At 30.6% G+C, this 18,814-nt stretch overlaps 1 protein-coding gene across 3 annotated transcripts in view; it reads left to right on the forward strand.

Moving 5' to 3' along the window:
• Positions 1-11,107, forward strand: part of LOC118189567 (serine/threonine-protein kinase 10-like) — a 132,047-nt gene extending 120,940 nt beyond the window's left edge. For all 3 annotated transcript variants that reach the window (XM_085811483.1, XM_085811482.1, XM_085811484.1), the window contains one exon: positions 1,538-11,107. In XM_085811483.1, coding sequence (XP_085667609.1) covers positions 1,538-1,690 — 153 coding nt within the window. In that variant the 3' untranslated portion in view covers positions 1,691-11,107. The remainder of the gene's footprint in view (positions 1-1,537) is intronic.
• Positions 11,108-18,814: the final 7,707 nt, after the last annotated feature.

Raw genomic sequence — 18,814 nt, forward strand, 5'->3', positions numbered from 1 at the left:
TGTATAATCTTTTTTCATTTGCATTTGCAATTTTTGAGAAAATGTCTTAATTCCCTGTAAATGAATTTGTTTGCAAATAATAAAAGAAAGCCAACTGTCAGTGAAAACTGTTAAAATTTCGGAAAAAAAAAAAAAAAAAAAAAAAAAAAAACTGAACCAACAGTTTCTTCAAGAGAGAAGAGAAACATGCCAAAGTGAAATTAAGAATTAGACAGAACAGCAACCACGTGTATGGCTTATATTTTGAAGAAAACTCTGTCAATTTCAAGGGCAGATAGGCAAGGTTGTCAAGAGCAGAAAAATTCTGCAAAGAAGGGAAGAGACAAACATGTTTATACTGAAAACAAACAGGTGGAGCAAACTGAATATGAGCATAGTGCCATCTGTCTAGGGAAATAGTAATGAAACATTAAAAATTATTAGAATTTTAAAAGTAGTCGGAAGGACTAGATTGGAATTACTTTCATTAACTGAAGATAGTTTTTTTTTTTTTTTTTAATATGAAATGCTTTGTGGAAATTCAGTTCACCAATGGAAGAAGCTGTATGGATGATTTTTGTAAACCCAAAGTCAAAATTGTGATTAAATTCTCAGTTATGATTAGCTATCAAAGATTTATTTATTTCTTCATTTCATGTTCATAACAGTCGTGACTATGAAAAGACATAACATTCGTGTTTAACATGAATTTTTACACTCTTTTAGTTTGTCTGATATAGCGCAAACTTACTGTCATGACATACTATAAGTTTCCTAAAAATTAGAGATGGAATCTTTAAGAATAGAACACTGCGTTTTATTTTTATCGATAGGGGGAAAGTTATTTAACCACTTAACTGTGGCACTCTCGTTTAAGAGTGCGCACAGTTTTGTGTCGCCAGAATCGAGCCATGACGAGTATATTTGTCAATCACAGAGTAAGTTGAGCTGGTAAGATATTTGATGAAAAAGATGGGTTTATTTTATAAAATTGAAAATTTTATTACTAATATTTACTTATTTGGTTAACATAAGCATATATTACATACATATTAAACTAAAAACACAATAAATCAAATTAAATATTATACTTATAAAAGTGAGAATTTAAATTCCTGCTGTGGAGTGATATTCAGTGAAACAGGGTACTATATGCAATGGGATTTTGCAAATTGAACACCAGTAACGCGATTCCTTACTGATTTTACATTTGCAGCAATGTGAACACCTTCGCGTAGGGTTGTTTTTTTCGATGTTCCTGGTATATAATCTGGAACATGATTCCCGTTTCACTGAATTTTGAGCTAAATTTTGAATTTTTTAAACTTACTCTGAAATTTGTATTGTAGGATGTTTTCTTAAAATTAAAAAGCAGCCTTAAATTGTTGTATTTAACATTTTTACAAAGTGTACATTAAAAACTTACGCTTTGTGAGTGAGAGTTTTTCCTTCAAATGTTAACTGAAGTTAACAAGATATTAATTTAGACTTTTTGAAATGATTTTTCTTATTTTCATGTTTCTGAAACTAAAATATTAATTTATGTGAAATGTTTTAGAGACTTGAAGAAGAGTTTGCTCATCAGCGAGAAGAACAAGAAAGATTTTATGGCACTTCTGCTTACCTCCAAGATTATTTATCATCAGGATGTGAATCCCCTCATGCACCTGGAACTCCAAACTCTGAAGCTTCATTCCCTCGTAATTTCTAATTCAGCTATGTGCATTATTTTGATTTAATCATTTGTACAGTGCTTAAAGTATTCTCACATTGTTGTACTTGCATAATGCTTGGTATGATGTCTGATCTCACATTTTGTGTTGAGGGACATTGAGAGATTCCTAATAGGAAAATTAAATCTTTTTTTTTTTTTGTAAAGTATGGAAATTTTAATTTTATCTTCCGTAGATTTGTATTAATTTCTATAAATTGTATTCATAATAATTGGTGTACATAAGATATTTGAATTAGAACATATTCCTATAATTAAAATGAAATCTTTCAAATTTTTAACCACTGCTCATTGACAAAAAATGAATGTTGACATGTATGGGTTTGAGTATTACAATTTTATTAGCTCACATTTTATTTCAAAAAGTAATTTTTTTAAAAATTTATGTTTATAGAAGTTTATTTAAACTGATAAATCACTGGAAAAAAATGAATAGAATGTTTTATCATTTAAAAATGGTATTGAATTTGCTTTTAAATAGCTGGGTAAATATGTTGATCTAGTGTAAAATGCTTTATTTACATTTATATCTACTTTAATTATGTAAATAGTTCATTTGGGTTTGAATGCCTAGTGTATGTCTCATGTAGCAGTGATATGCCTCAGAAGGTTACATGGTAAATTTCTAGCTGTTTTCTGTGTTGTGATTGTCAAACTAGAAGTAAGTGTTGCTAGTCATCTTTTTCAGTTTTCATTATCTAACATTTTAAACCATAGTTTAAAGTAACTGATTTGTTATTTTTCTAACATACAGCAACATATATTTTATATATGGATATTACTAAAGAGATGCTTATCTGAATTTTGAATAACTTTTCTTCCTTGAAGTGTACTTAATATTGCTTCTGATGTTCTTTTTACATCTATGCAAACATTTTGTATTATGTTTAATGTTAAAATATTTCTTATAAACTCTTATGAGAGGAAGCAATGTAAGTGAAGTAGTTGAATATTGAATCGAATTGCCATTAATTAGAAATGATAATAAAAGTAATTTTGCAGCACTGTGTAATATTAAATTCAACTTTCTGTGTGAGATGACTTGAATATATGAACATTAAATGTGAAATATCTGAGAAAGAGAGAATTTTTCCAAATTTTAACATTTGATCATGTGTTATCTGATCTGGGAACAATTAATAGAAATTTACATATTTGTGTATCTATCTCAGTTGAAATATGAATTTATACTTATATTGATGAGAGCTGAATTTGAATAAAAACACTGAGTATGTAAATTGTATGAAGGATTTGTTTTTAATATGCATCTGGTAGAATATTTTACTTCTCTGATATGTAAATTAATGAAACATTAAGTGAGATGCCATGATATATTTACTGGGACATGCCATGATGTATTTCTTAGCATGTTTTTATCTTGATGGGTCTTGTAAATTTATAAATTTTTGTCAAGAAAAAATGTATGAGATTGGTGAAATTGTATATTTTAACTCAATTTTCTTTAGATATATCTCAAATGTCTTAGAAGTGAAACCTTAAGGTGACTTAACTGTGTCTTAATTCTTTATATGAAAAGACCAAGAAATGTGCAATTCCTAATTTCAAAGTCGTGAATGTATCTGCTTCTGGAATGTAATATTTTAGAATTTTGTAATGCTTGTTGTTACATTTGCTTGTTTTGCATTTTGTAATGCTTGAGATAGTTTTCTCTAAATTGATTAATTTTGTTCTGGGGGAAAAAGGGTATTCTTTTGTATAACACTTTTACTGTGGAAAAATGTGTGGACAGCAAGCAGTAAAAAATTTTTGTGCATTAGATAGGTATTTTTGTTTCAGAGTAAAAATTTATAAAATTCTAAATCAAAGCATGTACCAGTGAAATTATTAAAACTGTCTCACCTCTCTTAAAAGACTTAATAAGGTAAAAAAAAAAAAAAAAAAAAAAAAAAAAGTCTTCATATGCATTTGAGCATATGAGGCAAACTTTCATATTGCATTTTCATTAAATAATCTGAGATATATTTAGCTATATAAAATAAGACCTCCTGCCAATATCTATGTGTAGTGCCCGATATTTGACAGTTAGTATCTGTATGAAACTTGAAATGTTTATGAATCTTTCATAGCTGCCAACTCACTTGGTTTTTTTTATCACATCTTCCTGTTTCCCATTAGAATGCAATCTCCCAGATTTTAGTTTTTACTCTTTAAGAAAAATGTTTTCTTGTAATAAATTAAATTTGTTGGGTAATTGAAACTTTATGCAAATTACATTCTCTCATTCCTGTCGAATTTTAACCTAATTTTTCTTATTAAATTTTATGTGGTTTTATTGTCTGAATCTGTTTTATGTAGGGCATTTTATGGAGATGCAACCAATGTTTAATCAGTTAATATTATATTTAATTTTGTTTTGGTGAATAAATGCTATGTATTAATTATAAATTTTATTACTTTAATAAATAAAAGCTTTTCTTCAGTATCAAGATATTCTCAGCATTTAATAAAGTGTAAGAAAATTAAAAAAGGAAATCAGCTAAAGAAAATAAAATTTAGAATATATAATTAAATATTAATATGTTTTGTGTCAGAATTATAAGTAGTTCAACAATGTGAAGCATGCATTATAAAGTGAATTAAAATCAATTTGAAAAACTCCCAGAAACTTCCAACTTTCATATAAGAACTTTGATTTTTCATATTTCAGTGTTGGCAGCTATGATATTTTAATAATATGACAATTTGTATCAAAGATAGGCTGCTTAAGCTTGCAGATAAAAGTCTGTAATAGCGATGATCTTAAGTTCTAGTTTATTCAATATTTTTTATTGGTTTACAAATGCATAATGCTGTACTTAATAAATATTTCCATAAAAGATGTGATTTTCCATTTTTTTTTTCCAGTATCAGATGCTATATCTAATGAATTTTTTTACTGCTGAATGAATTTTAAAGTTTTTTCTATATTTATCTTTGAGGTAATCAGATGCTGAAATTATTTAAGTAAAATTAATAAAAGTGTCTTTTAATTTTTTTCTTTGAGAAACTGGAGGAAAGTGGATACTTTTCATTAACAGAAAATTTTAATTTGCGAGTCTTGCTGCGTGTAAAGAATTTGAAAAGAATATTTTTATCTTCACTTTTATTGCTTTTCACATTAAAAAGATGTTAAATCACATAAAGAAATTTAAAAAATTGAATGATTGGATATTTCTTTTGATTATCATATTAAACATGTAATAAACTATTAGTTATTGATGGTAATCAATGGATTTATTTTTACAATTGAAAACTAAGCAGCAAATTGCAGTGCCCATTATTTTTAGTTGTGTACTCTGAAATATTAATTTTATGTATCATATCCTTTTCAGGTAGAGTATGCATTTATGTCGTTCCTCAGGGTATTTTGTTCTTAGACACATTGCGAGAGAAATAATGATTTCAGTTGTGTTTTTGTATTATTACTTATTCATTTTTAATTCATACAAAAACTAAAATTGCCCCTTCTGAATTTGCTGAATAGGTGCATTTAATCTTTCTATCAAAACAAACTTTTATTTTATATTTATAAGTGTAAGAAAAAATGTCTTGCACATTAATAAGCACTTTGGGGGTGGAGGTAAAACTATGAGCAATAGTTCGAAACCCTTAATTTAGAAATATGTCTTCTCAGGATGTCCAGGAAACATCTCATTTAAACTGTCTTCTCATTACAAAAAATTCTCACAGTTCTCATTTTAATAAATTATTTCCTCGTCAGATCAATAATCAGAATTTGTTTATATTGTACAGAAGAATAACAGTAACTTTGGCATCTCATTATCATCAAATCACTAAAAAATTTGTTGTGAAAAATGAATTTTTCTTATAGTTGATAAAAAATTAATTTCTATTTTCTCCATTTTTTCTATGTGTATAATAATAATTTTTTTTTAATCCATAGATCAATGTATTTCTTCTTATACCACTTTTTTCCCCGTCTTTCCTTCCTATATTTTTTTCTGTGAATATATTTCAGTGCCTTCATTATTGATTAAATATATTTTAGTGAATATGTGTTGTGATGAAGCATTACAAAATATATAATAAGATTACATTAGTATTCATGATTTTGCTCAATATTTATAGCACCATTTTATTGAATCCATTGGTATTTATGTTGAAACTTTATACTAAACTGTGATAAATTATCCTGAAAATGTACAGGGATCTTTAATAAATTAGTTATTTTGAAATTATTTTACGTACTTCAGAATTTTATTTATTGTAAATAATTACAATTCATGTATATGAAGAATTAAACTGTGAAAAATGTGTGTCTTTGTGTGTACTGAAATTTGTAATTTTCTTAATTTAATAATAATTTTGATAGCATCCAAACTTTTTTAATTTTTAAAAATTTTATTTTAATAAGAATCACAGCATTTTTTTAATAATGAAAAGAATTGCTCCTTTTCCCATTCATGCATGAAAATAAACATAGGATAAATTATATATTTTGTAATTATTTGTTGTAATTTTATGATATGTGACATCACTTATACGGTGTTTTACAATCACAAATTTTATTGCAAGTAATATAATCAAAGAATTTTGCAGCAATTTTTTATTCAAATTATGTGGAATGTACCTGTACACTACCCGTGTAAAACTATAATTTATATAGCATTTTTGTTTATTCATTATAATGCTATGTGATATTGTTTGATTTATTATATATTTCTCATTTTATATATTCCACACTTAAAATTAAAAATATATGTTGCTTGATCGTGTCACGTTAATGAGCTAACTTATTAACTAAATGCTGCAAAACTCCTTTTAACTATTTTACCTTATAGCTGAAAATGGTCTTTATTTAATTTTATTTTCCTTAAAATGAATGTAATAATGTAAATATATAAGAAGATTATGATTACATTATATGATTTCATGTTAATATGTTTAGTCTAATTCTTTTTAAATATGATTTCTTTAATATTTTGCATTAATTCCTTCTGATATCATCTTATATACAGAACAGCATGTTTCTTTGTTTAAAAAAGGATTGAAAAATTGAAGGTTTCTGAGTTATTTCATTAATGTTTAACATCTTATGAAACAGTTACTGTAAGTTTGGAATAAAAATTATTATTGTGCTGAACTTATGTACTGCTTTTGATTATGCTGTAAATTTCTGCATATAATTTTTTTTAGCAGTTTTGTTCATTTATTTTAAATTATAAGTAAAATATACAGAAAAATAAATAGCGTATTGTATTGGGTTAAGTTAAATTTTTGCTATTATGTTGCCATATTCCCCTATAAAATTTTATATGTTGAAGAGTATATCAAGATTATGGCTATGAAATTTAGATATTTCATATACAGACATACTGAAAAAAATATTTAAAATTTTTTTAAACTTAAATATTGAAGAATATAAATTTATTATATCAATCAGATTCTTCATAAATATTATTAGAATATAAATTTTACAAATAAGGTCTTTTTGTCCCTTCTTTTTCTTTCTTTCCTTTGAAGCTTATGTGATATGTAAAATGTGGTTTATGCTTTTGTATGCATATTAGCTGTATTGAGAAAGAAGTTTTAAAATGTAATTAATTGTATACTTAAAATGCAGTAAAACCTCGCCAAGTTGATGCATTATGTGGTAAATGATTTATATGCAGGTATGGAGAGAATTTGAAATACATTTTAATTGTTATGAATTTTCTTTAAATTTAGAAGAAAATGATTTAAATTTTTTAATCCAATGAATTTATATATACTCTGCCTCTTTTTCTGTTTATAATATTAACTTACATATAAATCAACATTTATACTATGCATAAGTACCTTACATTTGGTTACAATGCATTTTTTTTTTTTTTTTTTTTTTTTCTAAACATGTTTAAGAAAGTTCTGAAAAGTATTTTGTCCCACCCCATTTTTTCCCCCTCTTTTGACAAACTTAAATGTTACTTGAGTCTTTCAAATCAGCTTCTGTGCCATCTTAAACTCTGATAAATTGAAACTTGATCTATAGCTTGCAAAGCTTTTTATGTTACACTTATTTTTAAATTTATCTTCTGAGCTTTATTTTCTCATCTGTAGTATCCATAAATTTATGGGGCTGTGTTTATGTAATAGCTAAATCATTATTGATATTTATTAGGTATTGCCCAAATTCTGAATCTTCTTTTTCTGAATTATCAGTCATTGCATGTTCTTAAAAATGTAATAAACAGGTGATTTTGTTGAAAGGGAGAGGAACTTATGTCAACTTAAGTGGATTTCCATTTGCCAGTATAAAGGTAACAGGTTTTCTCTCCATAACAAAATGGTGGTTAGAATTAAAACACCCTTACTCTGAGCTCTCTGTACATCGAACTACTGAGTGAAAAGGTACCAGAATTGTTGAACATGCTAGTTAAGACATGCGGAAACGGATTACGTAAAAAAAAAAAAAGAATAAGTTCCAGAAACACCAATAAATGGCGCTGTACAACAGAAAATATGCATAAGGACACAAAATACACATATGTAACACATTTTATTCGAACATACTAAACATTCGTATCACAGATGACCTTATCGATGCAGGGAAAGCTGCTCAATGTGGTTCCCTTCTTCAAGATGTAAAATCTGCAATCTGTGGACAGCTTGTTCAACTGTGGATTGTAATGGGTTGATTGAGATGCTTCTCACATGCAGAGTGATACTGTCTTTCAAATCTGCAAAGGTTATCAAACATTCTCTGTAAACAAGATTTTTTTAAGTAACCCCACAGCCAAAAATCACAGGGATTAAGATCCAGAGAGCGAGATGGCCAGGTTGTCAGAAATGCATGACTAATTACTCTATCATTTGTAAAATGCTGCCAAAGAAACCTCTGTAAACAGAGTCCAATGTGCTCCATCTTGCATAAAGGTAATTGAATCAAGACATTAGTGCTGTTGCATTTGGGGTACAACAGAATTTTCGAGTATGTTTATGCACCTCCTGGCTGTCACGGTGTATGTCACAGGGCCATCATGCATAGCCTCTTCAAAAAGGAAAGGTCCAATAATGAATATGGCTGTGAATCCTCACCAAACTGTAACTTTTGGTGAGTGAAGTGGAATCCCTGGAAGGTATAGGGTTTTCCATGTCCCAAATGTGACAGTTATAGATGTTAACACTTTACCGACCGCTAGCGGTTCAACAGCATATGCACCTCTGCTCAGCCGCAGATTCTTCATGTTCTAAATAACTGTCAGGACAATCTGATAAATTGTCTAAATAAAACTCTCCAGTACCATTTTTTTCGCTCATCGTGAACGGAATTTTTTTAAAAAACGGTGTGAAAAATGTGGGAGTTTATGAAGCAACACACATAACGCAAGTGAGCAATGTACATCAATACTAATAATAAAATGCAGATGATATAGCAAATGGCAATTGTTTATCGCAATGGCTACCGATTGATAGGCTATTTTTAGGTAGTCCCGAGAAAAAAGCAATTAATAGGGTATCGGTCCATAGGCGTTGCCTAAAAAAAGCCGATTAGTAGGCGATCGGTCGGTAGACTTTGGTGATGAAAAGCCGATTAATAGGCTATCGGTTGGTAGGTGTTGGTGATAAAAAGCCGATTAATTAGGCTGCCGGTCGGTAATGTGTTAACTGTTCCACTTAAATGGAAATGTGCATCATCGCTCTATACAATATGCTGTGGCCGCTATTCATCCACTTCGACTCTAGCCAGAAATATTGATGCAAAGGTCAGTCACTTCTTCCTGTCAATGCTGATTATGACAAATTTTGTACGGTAAAAATGCACCATTTTTCTCAATACGTTCTGCACTGTACTGTAGGGAAAGACCCAGGTGCTGTGACACCGCAAGTGCACTACTACATCCTATAATGTTATTCATTGATTGTTCAACAATAGTGGTGGCAGTATGTTCAATAACATCTGAACAAATCGACTTGTGTCCTCGACCCGGCTGAATTCTAAGAACTCCAGTTTTCTTGAATCGAGCAATCATCCTCCTGAGAGCTTGTGAAAGTAATGGTCCTTTGTGTAAATTCTTAAATCAACGAAACTCTAAGTGTAGCTGCAGCATTTCCTTTGTTTTCATAAAACAGCTTTACAAGCAAAGTGCGTTCTAGCAGTGTGACAGCCATCGCTGATAAAAATTACCTTTTCCCAGTTTTATCCCCTTTTATGCCCAAAACAGTAGCCGTGAACCAGGGTTTTATGTGAATTTTTGTGCTTATAGTGCAAAATTGTAGTTACAATGACAGTTTAAGTTTCTTCACTTTTTTATCTCCTTTTTTTCCCTATCAGCAATAGAAATTAAAAAGCAAAAATTCCATACTGCATGTGATTATTTGTCTCTTTTTATCATATTTTCTGTTGTACAGCACTATCCATTAATGTTTCTGAAATTAATTTTTTTTTCGTGTAATCCATTTTCCCATGTCTTGATTAGTATATTCACCAATTTTGGAGCCTTTACACTCAGTAGTTCAATATATAGAGAGATCAGAGTAGGGGTGTTTTAATTCTGACCATTCTGTGTATTCACCAAACAGAATTTTAAGGAAAATCAAATCACTGGAAATGTTGACTTATTGATGGTTGAGATAGCGAGGTTTCACTGTACTTAAAATTCTGTGCAATATTCCTAGGAAATAGCAATTACAGCCAAATTTATGAGGTAGTCATTTTACATTGTGTTCTGGAAAAAGATATCTGTGATCAATATCAATTCTTTTGTCTATTTCAATTCTCTGTTGCACTTTTAATTTATAAAATTATTTATGAAATGGAGGGAAAACAAGAAATGTATGTAAATATTTCGGGTACCTTCTGACTGAAAATAATATGCTAAAGAAATATTATATTGAACTGAATAGTAAAATACAATAATAGATATTAAATATTAAGACTAGGACTACTTTCCATCAAGTTTTGTGTGCATATTCAAACATGTATGTAAGGAAAGTTATATGTAAAAAAAATTGGTGTAATTTACTATTTTCTGTTATTTTCATGTTTTTTTGAGGGGTATTTGTTGTTATTGCGCTGGTGTAATAACATTATGAGAAGAACTAAGTTTAAACTTTTGAGGTAGTTGCAAAATGTTATGGTCAGAAGCTTTTTTATTGATCGACATAAATGAAGTTTCTTATATGACACTAGTTAGTAACTTCATTTCTTTTTTCTATGATATAAATTTTTAAACATTATTATTATTATTATTATTATTATTATTATTATTTTGAAAAAAGTGTAATCCATTTTTGTACATATGTATACCAGATTTGGAAAAATGCCAAATCAGGTGGTTGTGAAAATCACATTCCAGGTTGTAATTACATAATACTGTTATGTATATTTGTCACCATTTGTAATGTCTCTTAGAAGGTAATCAAGTTATGAAAGAATAAAAATTGTTTTCTTTTGCATTCTGCTGAATTATCTTGTGTTATGCATTTTATATGAAATTCAGTTTTAAGGGGGGGAATCTAAAAAATTTATGTTGCTACACTAACGCCCAAAAAGAAAGGGTGATAAATTTTAGGTACATTTTAAGATTTTCATGCTAATAGAAAATGCTGTGTTTTATTAAATGCAATTATTTTTTAATAAACTTAAAGATGTACTGTGATATTATATTATTGAATATTTAAAAGAAAAGGAAAAGAACATGCCTGCAATATAAGAAAATTTATATCCATGTAACACAAGTGTATTTAGTTGAGAGCTGGTGCTAGAACTACTGTAACTGGTGTGGCTGCATTGGTTGCCTCTCCTGAATATTGCCTCTGGTATATGCATCAGGAGAATATAGTCAGGCACTGGGTAGCAGAAAGGTTAGTACCAACCCTGTGTTCAGTTGAGAACTCATTTTGAACAACGAATCATACTATCCATCATAGATTTGATACTTGAGACCACTCAAATGGCTGTAATTACAATATTACCAGTGAGTGTTTTTTTTTTTTAACCTTTCTTTTAAAAGCAAATTATTTACATAATGAGAGCGCATTTGAAAGCTGTGATTACGTTGCTTAACAGGTAAATAAAAGGCTGATTGCATTCTCCCCTGAAACTGTGGAATTCTCCCCCCCCCCTCCTGGCAGGAGAGAATTCTTTCCTGGTTGAAAACTTAAGAAGTACACTCAATGAAATGAAACAGACAAAGGCAGAAAAATGTACTCAGATCAATTGCTAATTAAAGAATAAAATTCAGACGGGTAAGAATATTTTCCAAGGCTTTCAGAGGTGAATAGTGTTTCTGTAAGCTCAAATAATTTGCATCCATTTATCACATGTCTATATAAGATGTTCTTTTGCCATGTGCAGTTCCTCCTTTAATTGCTTTAGTTTTATCAGACATGTTTTCTCTCAGAATCCTCTTATTAATAATTGATAGTCATCTCAATATTTTCAGAATTACGCAGAGGCTGTTTCCACATTTTTTAGACGATTTTGGTAAGCTGTAATAAAAAATAGTTTGCTGCAAAAGAGGTAATTGCAATTGTACTATATTTTTAAAAGTCAAAATTATCGTCTGTGGCGTGAAAGTTTTGTTTTTATTCAAAATGGCGAATTTAACAAAGCAGTGGTTCGAAGGCTACATTTACGCTCTTTCGGAAGAGAAATATGCATACTCTGTTATCCAAAAACGATGTGAGAGTCATGGTTTTTTGATATCTATATATCTATATATCAATAGGTAATATCATCAACAAGAAAGGAAAAAAAAATGTCAAAATGGAGCCTCAAGTGGGACAAAAATTCCAAACAAGTATCCAAGGAAAAAACGGACATCCTCGACTATTGCAAAGGTACGTTGTTTAATGTTAAAAGAAAATACCCCTAGTCAAAGGACAGTTGCAAAATCATTAAAATGTTCGGTGTCCACTGTAAACAAAATGATAAACGTTGATTTAAATCTTAAGAAAGCGAAAAAACGCAATGTGCATCGTCTTCTTCCAAAGCATATCACTCAACGCAGGACACGCTGCAGAATTCTATATGAGAAACACTTATCCAAAGAAAAATAGAAAACAATTGTCACAATAGATGAAGCATGGGTGTATTTAAATGATTGTAACAGAAAAAGAGCCATTTATTATCATAAAAGGGGAGAAAAAAAATTAAGTACTTGGTTCAAAGAATCGAAAGAAAGTTTTTCTAAGGGATTCATGATTGTTGCTGGTTATTCTTATAATGGCAAGTTAAAAATAAAGAGAGCGCAAAAAAATGTTAAGATTAACTCCAAATACTATCAGAAACATATTTTATCGCCAATTTTTCTGAATGAAATACCATTGCTTTACCCACAGTGCCATCAATCTGTGAGACTCCATCAGGACAAAGCTAGCAGTCATACATCAAAATCCACTGCAAATTTCCTAAAAGAAATGGAACAAAAAACTGGTATCAAGGCCATACCCTTCACTGATATCCCTACTAAATCTCCCGATGTGTCACCTATGGATTTTTGTGCTTTCGGACTTTTAAAAACTGCATTATCCAAACGTTGTCCCAAAACCCTAACAGGACTCTGGAAAGCTGTTCGGGAGGAATGGGATAGAATATCTCTTCTGCCACTTCAAAAGGCATTATTATCCTGGAAATTGCGGTGTCGAAAGATAGTTAAGAATAAGGGATGTCAAATAGAACATTTAAAACACAAGAATTTTATGTAATTTAGTTTTGTGAATACAATATACATCGTCTAAAAAATGTGTGAACAGTCTGTAGTAGTGAGACTGTCAGTTGCTGCTGTGTGAAATATCTGTGATCTTTTTTGTCCATGCGCACACCCTGAGTATCTTGTTTCTTTGGCGTTGTACATCAAACATATATTCTAAAATGTTGAATAATCTAAATATTGGTTTCTTTTGACGTTAATTGTGTTTCTCACTTACATGATTTGTTCATATCTCCGTATATGCCAACATACGGAGGTATGGAAGGTTATACGGACAACATACGGAGGTTATTTACATGCGCCATTTCCACATATACGCACACACGGATATTCCATTATAAAATCTGTTTATTCTGGTTCCGTTTGCATTTTTTGTCAGATATATTAGAAGCACCCTTTTCTGCATACGGGTTTAAGGCAGATTTTGTGATTTGACTGTTTGCGAAGAACTTTGCGGTGGAAGTTAAATATTGAAAACAACACCACTAGACGGACCATCCAATAAAAACAGCATCAGTTGGTTCTTTATCTATTTTCCTTTATTATACCATGTTATATGCATTATTTACATTTTTCCTATTATAAGGTGGACCAACTTCCATAAAGTTATACTACATAATAAACCTATTCACGGTTCCCTTCTTCTTACATTATACAACGTTCATCTGCCAGTACTCTGACTGTTTACATTCATTGCAAAGCAGCGCCATCTTTCTCTCTTTCAACGCTCCCTACCAGTAAACGCATATGTTCACACAATCTGCTAGTGACTCGGCAACTCTGCTTTGGTATCATTATCAATTTAAAAAATCTATAGCGATGCCACTTTTATTGAAGTTTAAAAGGGATAGATTCAAGTGTGCAAGTTGCATAAAATGAAACAGCAGTTTTATAAACAAAATGTTTTGTTGCAGCATTTTGATCATGTACAGAATCTCTGAAAATGGTTAAAATTTTATTTCCCACTTCAAAATTTCCATCATCTGTTAATTTTTTAGCAAAAGGAACGTAAAAACCTTCTTGATTATATTGTAAAACTTCTAATTCAACTAGATCTTTAACATTTCAGTCCTTTTATTTCTTATATTGTATTCTTTTTTTTTTAAATAGTTATTATCTGTATATTCCAAAACAAGCTGTTTGTAATGTTTTTCATTTTTCAGATTTCAAAATGATAAACGTTGATTTAAATCTTAATTAAGCGAAAAAACGCAATGTGCATCGTCTTCTTCCAAAGCATATCACTCAGCGCAGGACACGCTGCAGAATTCTATATGAGAAACACTTATCCAAAGAAAAATGGAAAACAATTGTCACAATAGATGAAGCATGGGTGTATTTAAATGATTGTAACAAAAAAAAAGCCATTTATTATCATAAAAGGGGAGAAAAAAAATTAAGTACATGGTTCAAAGAATCGAAAGAAAGTTTTTCTAAGGGATTCATGATTGTTGCTGGTTTTTCTTATAATTTTATTTTCCATATTATAATTTTTCACTTCTCAGGTTGAAACCATATTTTTTTAGCCCAAAGGGCATTAGTCCAGAAGGGCTATTAATTTCGTTTTGGTATTTTGCATTGATTCTCTATAAGCGGCGAACCACTTTTTAAATTGTTACCACCAAATATTCGAGTTCTGTGTTACATTTAAAGATATTAAATAATGAAGAATCTGCATAAATGTATGTTTGTGATGAAACAACGGTACCTAGAGCCATCAAATTTTGAATAACGAATGTTTCCACCCGAATCTGGAAGCCCGAATTTGGAATTTGTTTAATTATCTATTTCATGCTTAGTGAAACTTTAACGAATTTTTGATTAAGAATTTCAAAGCAAGCCATGGCAACATTAAAAAAAAAAAAAAAAAAAAAAATTCTTTATCTTTAGCATGCGAGTCTGTGTATTGAAAATTTTGAAGATATGCTCATATTAAAATTATTTTGCGATATTGCTGTTGAATTGAATTTTATGGTTTAAGTGTGAAGAGCATGATATTTAATAAATAAAGGTAACACACAAGACGTTAAAAAAAAAGTCCGTTTGGGCGTAATGTAAAGCTCAAAGGAGTAACCACTGAAGAAACTTGTTTCACCTTGCAATCCGTATAGAGCTCTTAGGAGCTCGGTAGAAGAATTTTACGAGGATTTAATTTTGATGGAGTGAATCTTCAGCCTCTTACTTGATTGTCTCAATTTTCTGCGGAACTACTTCAAAATAAATTTCCTATCCCTAAGCAAGTCAAGCATTTTTATGCAATTGCTTCATAGATCTCGCAGCTATTCACAATAATATACTTAAGGAACACATTTCTCACATGAAACTTTACCTTTCGTAATAATTCCTTGGTAATACTAGGCAGAGATCATAATTTAATTCACCAATGATTGTGGATGCTGAAATATTTGGAGTCGTGGGAAAAATCACTGATTTGACAGCGATTTCAATTTTATTCGAAATGTTTAATTCCCATTTCATCAAATATTATTATTTCATATAGAGGACTTTCACCTTCATTATCAAATCTTCATATTAATAACGTTGCATCAAGCAATGAGGGATCAATAGAACGCAAACGTCTGTGTTCTCCGAAGTTTTTGTCAAAATCGGCATATTCATATTGGTGAAACCTCTTTAGCTTGTGATATTTTCTTGTATTTTTCGATTTCTTGTTTGATGACCTTTCTTTCTACCTTGCTCTAGGTTAGAGGGATTTTCTTGCACTAGGTTTGAGTCGCCGGTAACTATCGCACTGGGTTAGAGATACTTTGCTGCCCGGCATATCTAAAATCTTTCACCCCTTAGTACTGCTACTCTGCGGCTGCCCAGGCTGTGTTGAGCATGACACTTCTTTTAATCTGTTGATAATTTTGTCTTCCAAATTTTCGATCATTATGTGCGTCTGACACGTCCATCGTGAAAGCTTACTAGCCAAACGAAAAGTTGCACAATGATCCACTACTTGATCACTATAAATTTAAGGCAATAATGTGAAGGTTTGCTCCCGCAAACGTTTATTTTTAAAGTCTTATCTTTTATTTTCTAAAATATTCTCTGCTTACAGACTCCATTTCAAACTCAATTTGAGATTTATTTTCTATATACATGTTAGGTAACCCAATGGAAAGCCGTACTATGTAACCATTAGACTGACAATAATTTATTTTAACCTTTAAGTTATTTTACTTAGAAATTCAAAACGAGACGGTAAGTCATTTGACCACCTTAAGGGGTATAACATTTAGAATATGGTAGATCTGTACACTTATTTGGTAAGAGCTTAGGAAATAAACACAACCGTCTGCTGTGTTACAAAAGGCCTTGAAATCGAACATCTGTGTATGTTCATAGAAATATGAAGAGTTACACGTTCGTGTTATACCTGCATTTGTGAAATAAATTCATTATATTATAGTAGTGACAGGTATATTTTCTTTCTGTAACATTATTTTTGATTTGCCATGTATTTGAAAAACAGCTCAAAATTAAACAGCTAGTTTGAAGAATTCGACTGGTAGACAGATCGAATATTTGTGATGGATATGTGCTCGACAAAGCGTTTATATAGCCCAGCATGAACTACTAGATTTATTAGCAATAGGTTATGTACTTGTATGTTGTTGTTCAAAATTATTGTAACAATTCAAGAGGTGGTTTCGAGAATTTTCGATGAGGAGCAGGTTATCTATGTCCAAAAATTATCAGAACAATTCGAGAGATAGTTTCAAGAATTTTCAATGATGCGCATGAACTTCATTGTCTATGTCCAAAATTATTGGGAGGTTCGAATCCCGCGAACGGGCCGGCTGCATGGGTGTTTTCGTGGTTTTCTCCATGTGTAACGTGTATACGAGCCAGTTTCCCTTAGAAAGTCCTCCACGAAGGCATTCCTCCCCTTAGGCAGATAGCCGTCGAGGCTTTGCCATAATTAAATAACCTAACCTAACCAAAATTATTGGGATGATTGGAGAGATAGTTTCGAGATTTTTGGTGATGCGCATGAACGTTATCTATGTCCAATATTATTGGTACGATTCCGGAGATAGTTTCGAGAATTTTCAGTGATGCGCAGTGTCTTGATTACTAAAACATTCTGGCAGATTCTGTTCGATGCTGCGCTGAAATAGTGTATCAGTCAAGGCCGTCATGAAAAATACTGATTATTCAAATACCATTAAAATTGCGATCGTGTTCTTTTTTTTTTTTTTGGGGGGGGGGGTGAATTCTATACTGGATATTAGTAAAAGTAGTTATTCCAAAGTTTTTGGAAGAAATATTCAACAATTTCTTAGGTTAGGATCCAAAGTTTCGAATGATAACAATATGTTGGCTCTTAAGTTAATTGTGTGGTCAAACAAAATTACTTTTTAAGCTAAATGAGTTAACAGTTAGTTTATTTTTAAATAAATATTTATGCTCGAATAACGGTTTCTCTGCACTGCACGTTGACGTGTATCATTTTATTTACCCTTTCTAAAAGACTGCTAATGAGTTTTAAAAAAGTTTTCTTTTAACTAATGATTTGTAATTTACTCAAATAAAATTTTTTATGTAATTGTAGACCAATGAATATGCTTTCGATTCATTTTACTTTTACTAAAATAAAACAACAAGTAATTATAAACGGAGAGGTATAAAGAAAATCAGAAGAAAATATTTGGTTTCTCTACATGAAGAAAAAACGCATAGTTGCTCAGTACAAGCGTTATAAATTTTTATTTTCTTCTGACTTACTTTCCTGAACCCAAAACAGTAGATATAAGATGTATTTATTCATATTTATATGTAATCATATTAATCACATATTCATTAATTCAAAAGTTTCTTTCTATTCAAAACCTGTCTCATTATTTTTGAAACGATATAAATTTGGACTTGCGGCTCTCGAACGTTCCTAAAACTTATCATGCTGCTCCCATCGTCTTGGAGTTTGGCTATCTCTGCTATAGAAGATTAAAGAGAAATTCACAGCGCTTGATTACAAGACGTTAGCAAAATAAGTAAATAAATAAAAATATAATTTATTATTTTACATAAATATTATTGTAAGATTGTATAAAAAAAGGTAGTACCTAAGGTACAAAGCTATACTATGACATAGTATTCAAAGAATCTAAATGAAACTCAAAGGAAAGTCTTCTAGGAGGAGAAAAGAGCAAATAATGAAGACTCCACAAGAGCCAAATTTGCGGCTAGGGCCAACAGAGATGAAAAGAAAGACTGTGTGTCGGAATCAGATCCGCAGATAAAGCAGGAGGGATGAAAATCACGGCTCCGAAGGACTCAGATCTGCGACTAGCGCCGGAGTACTGACAGCTGGGAATCCGAGGAATAGTCTATGTACCTGAAACAAATCCTCGCACTGCCAGATAGGGAAAAACTCCATTCATTTGCAGACGGTTTGGAGGGGGGGTCAGTTCCGTTGAAATTCATCGATTCATTTAATGTT

This window comes from Stegodyphus dumicola, chromosome 2 (assembly GCF_044657685.1).
Source record: "Stegodyphus dumicola isolate Sdum_Otavi_A_Nest chromosome 2, ASM4465768v1".
Lineage (NCBI taxonomy): Eukaryota > Metazoa > Arthropoda > Arachnida > Araneae > Eresidae > Stegodyphus > Stegodyphus dumicola.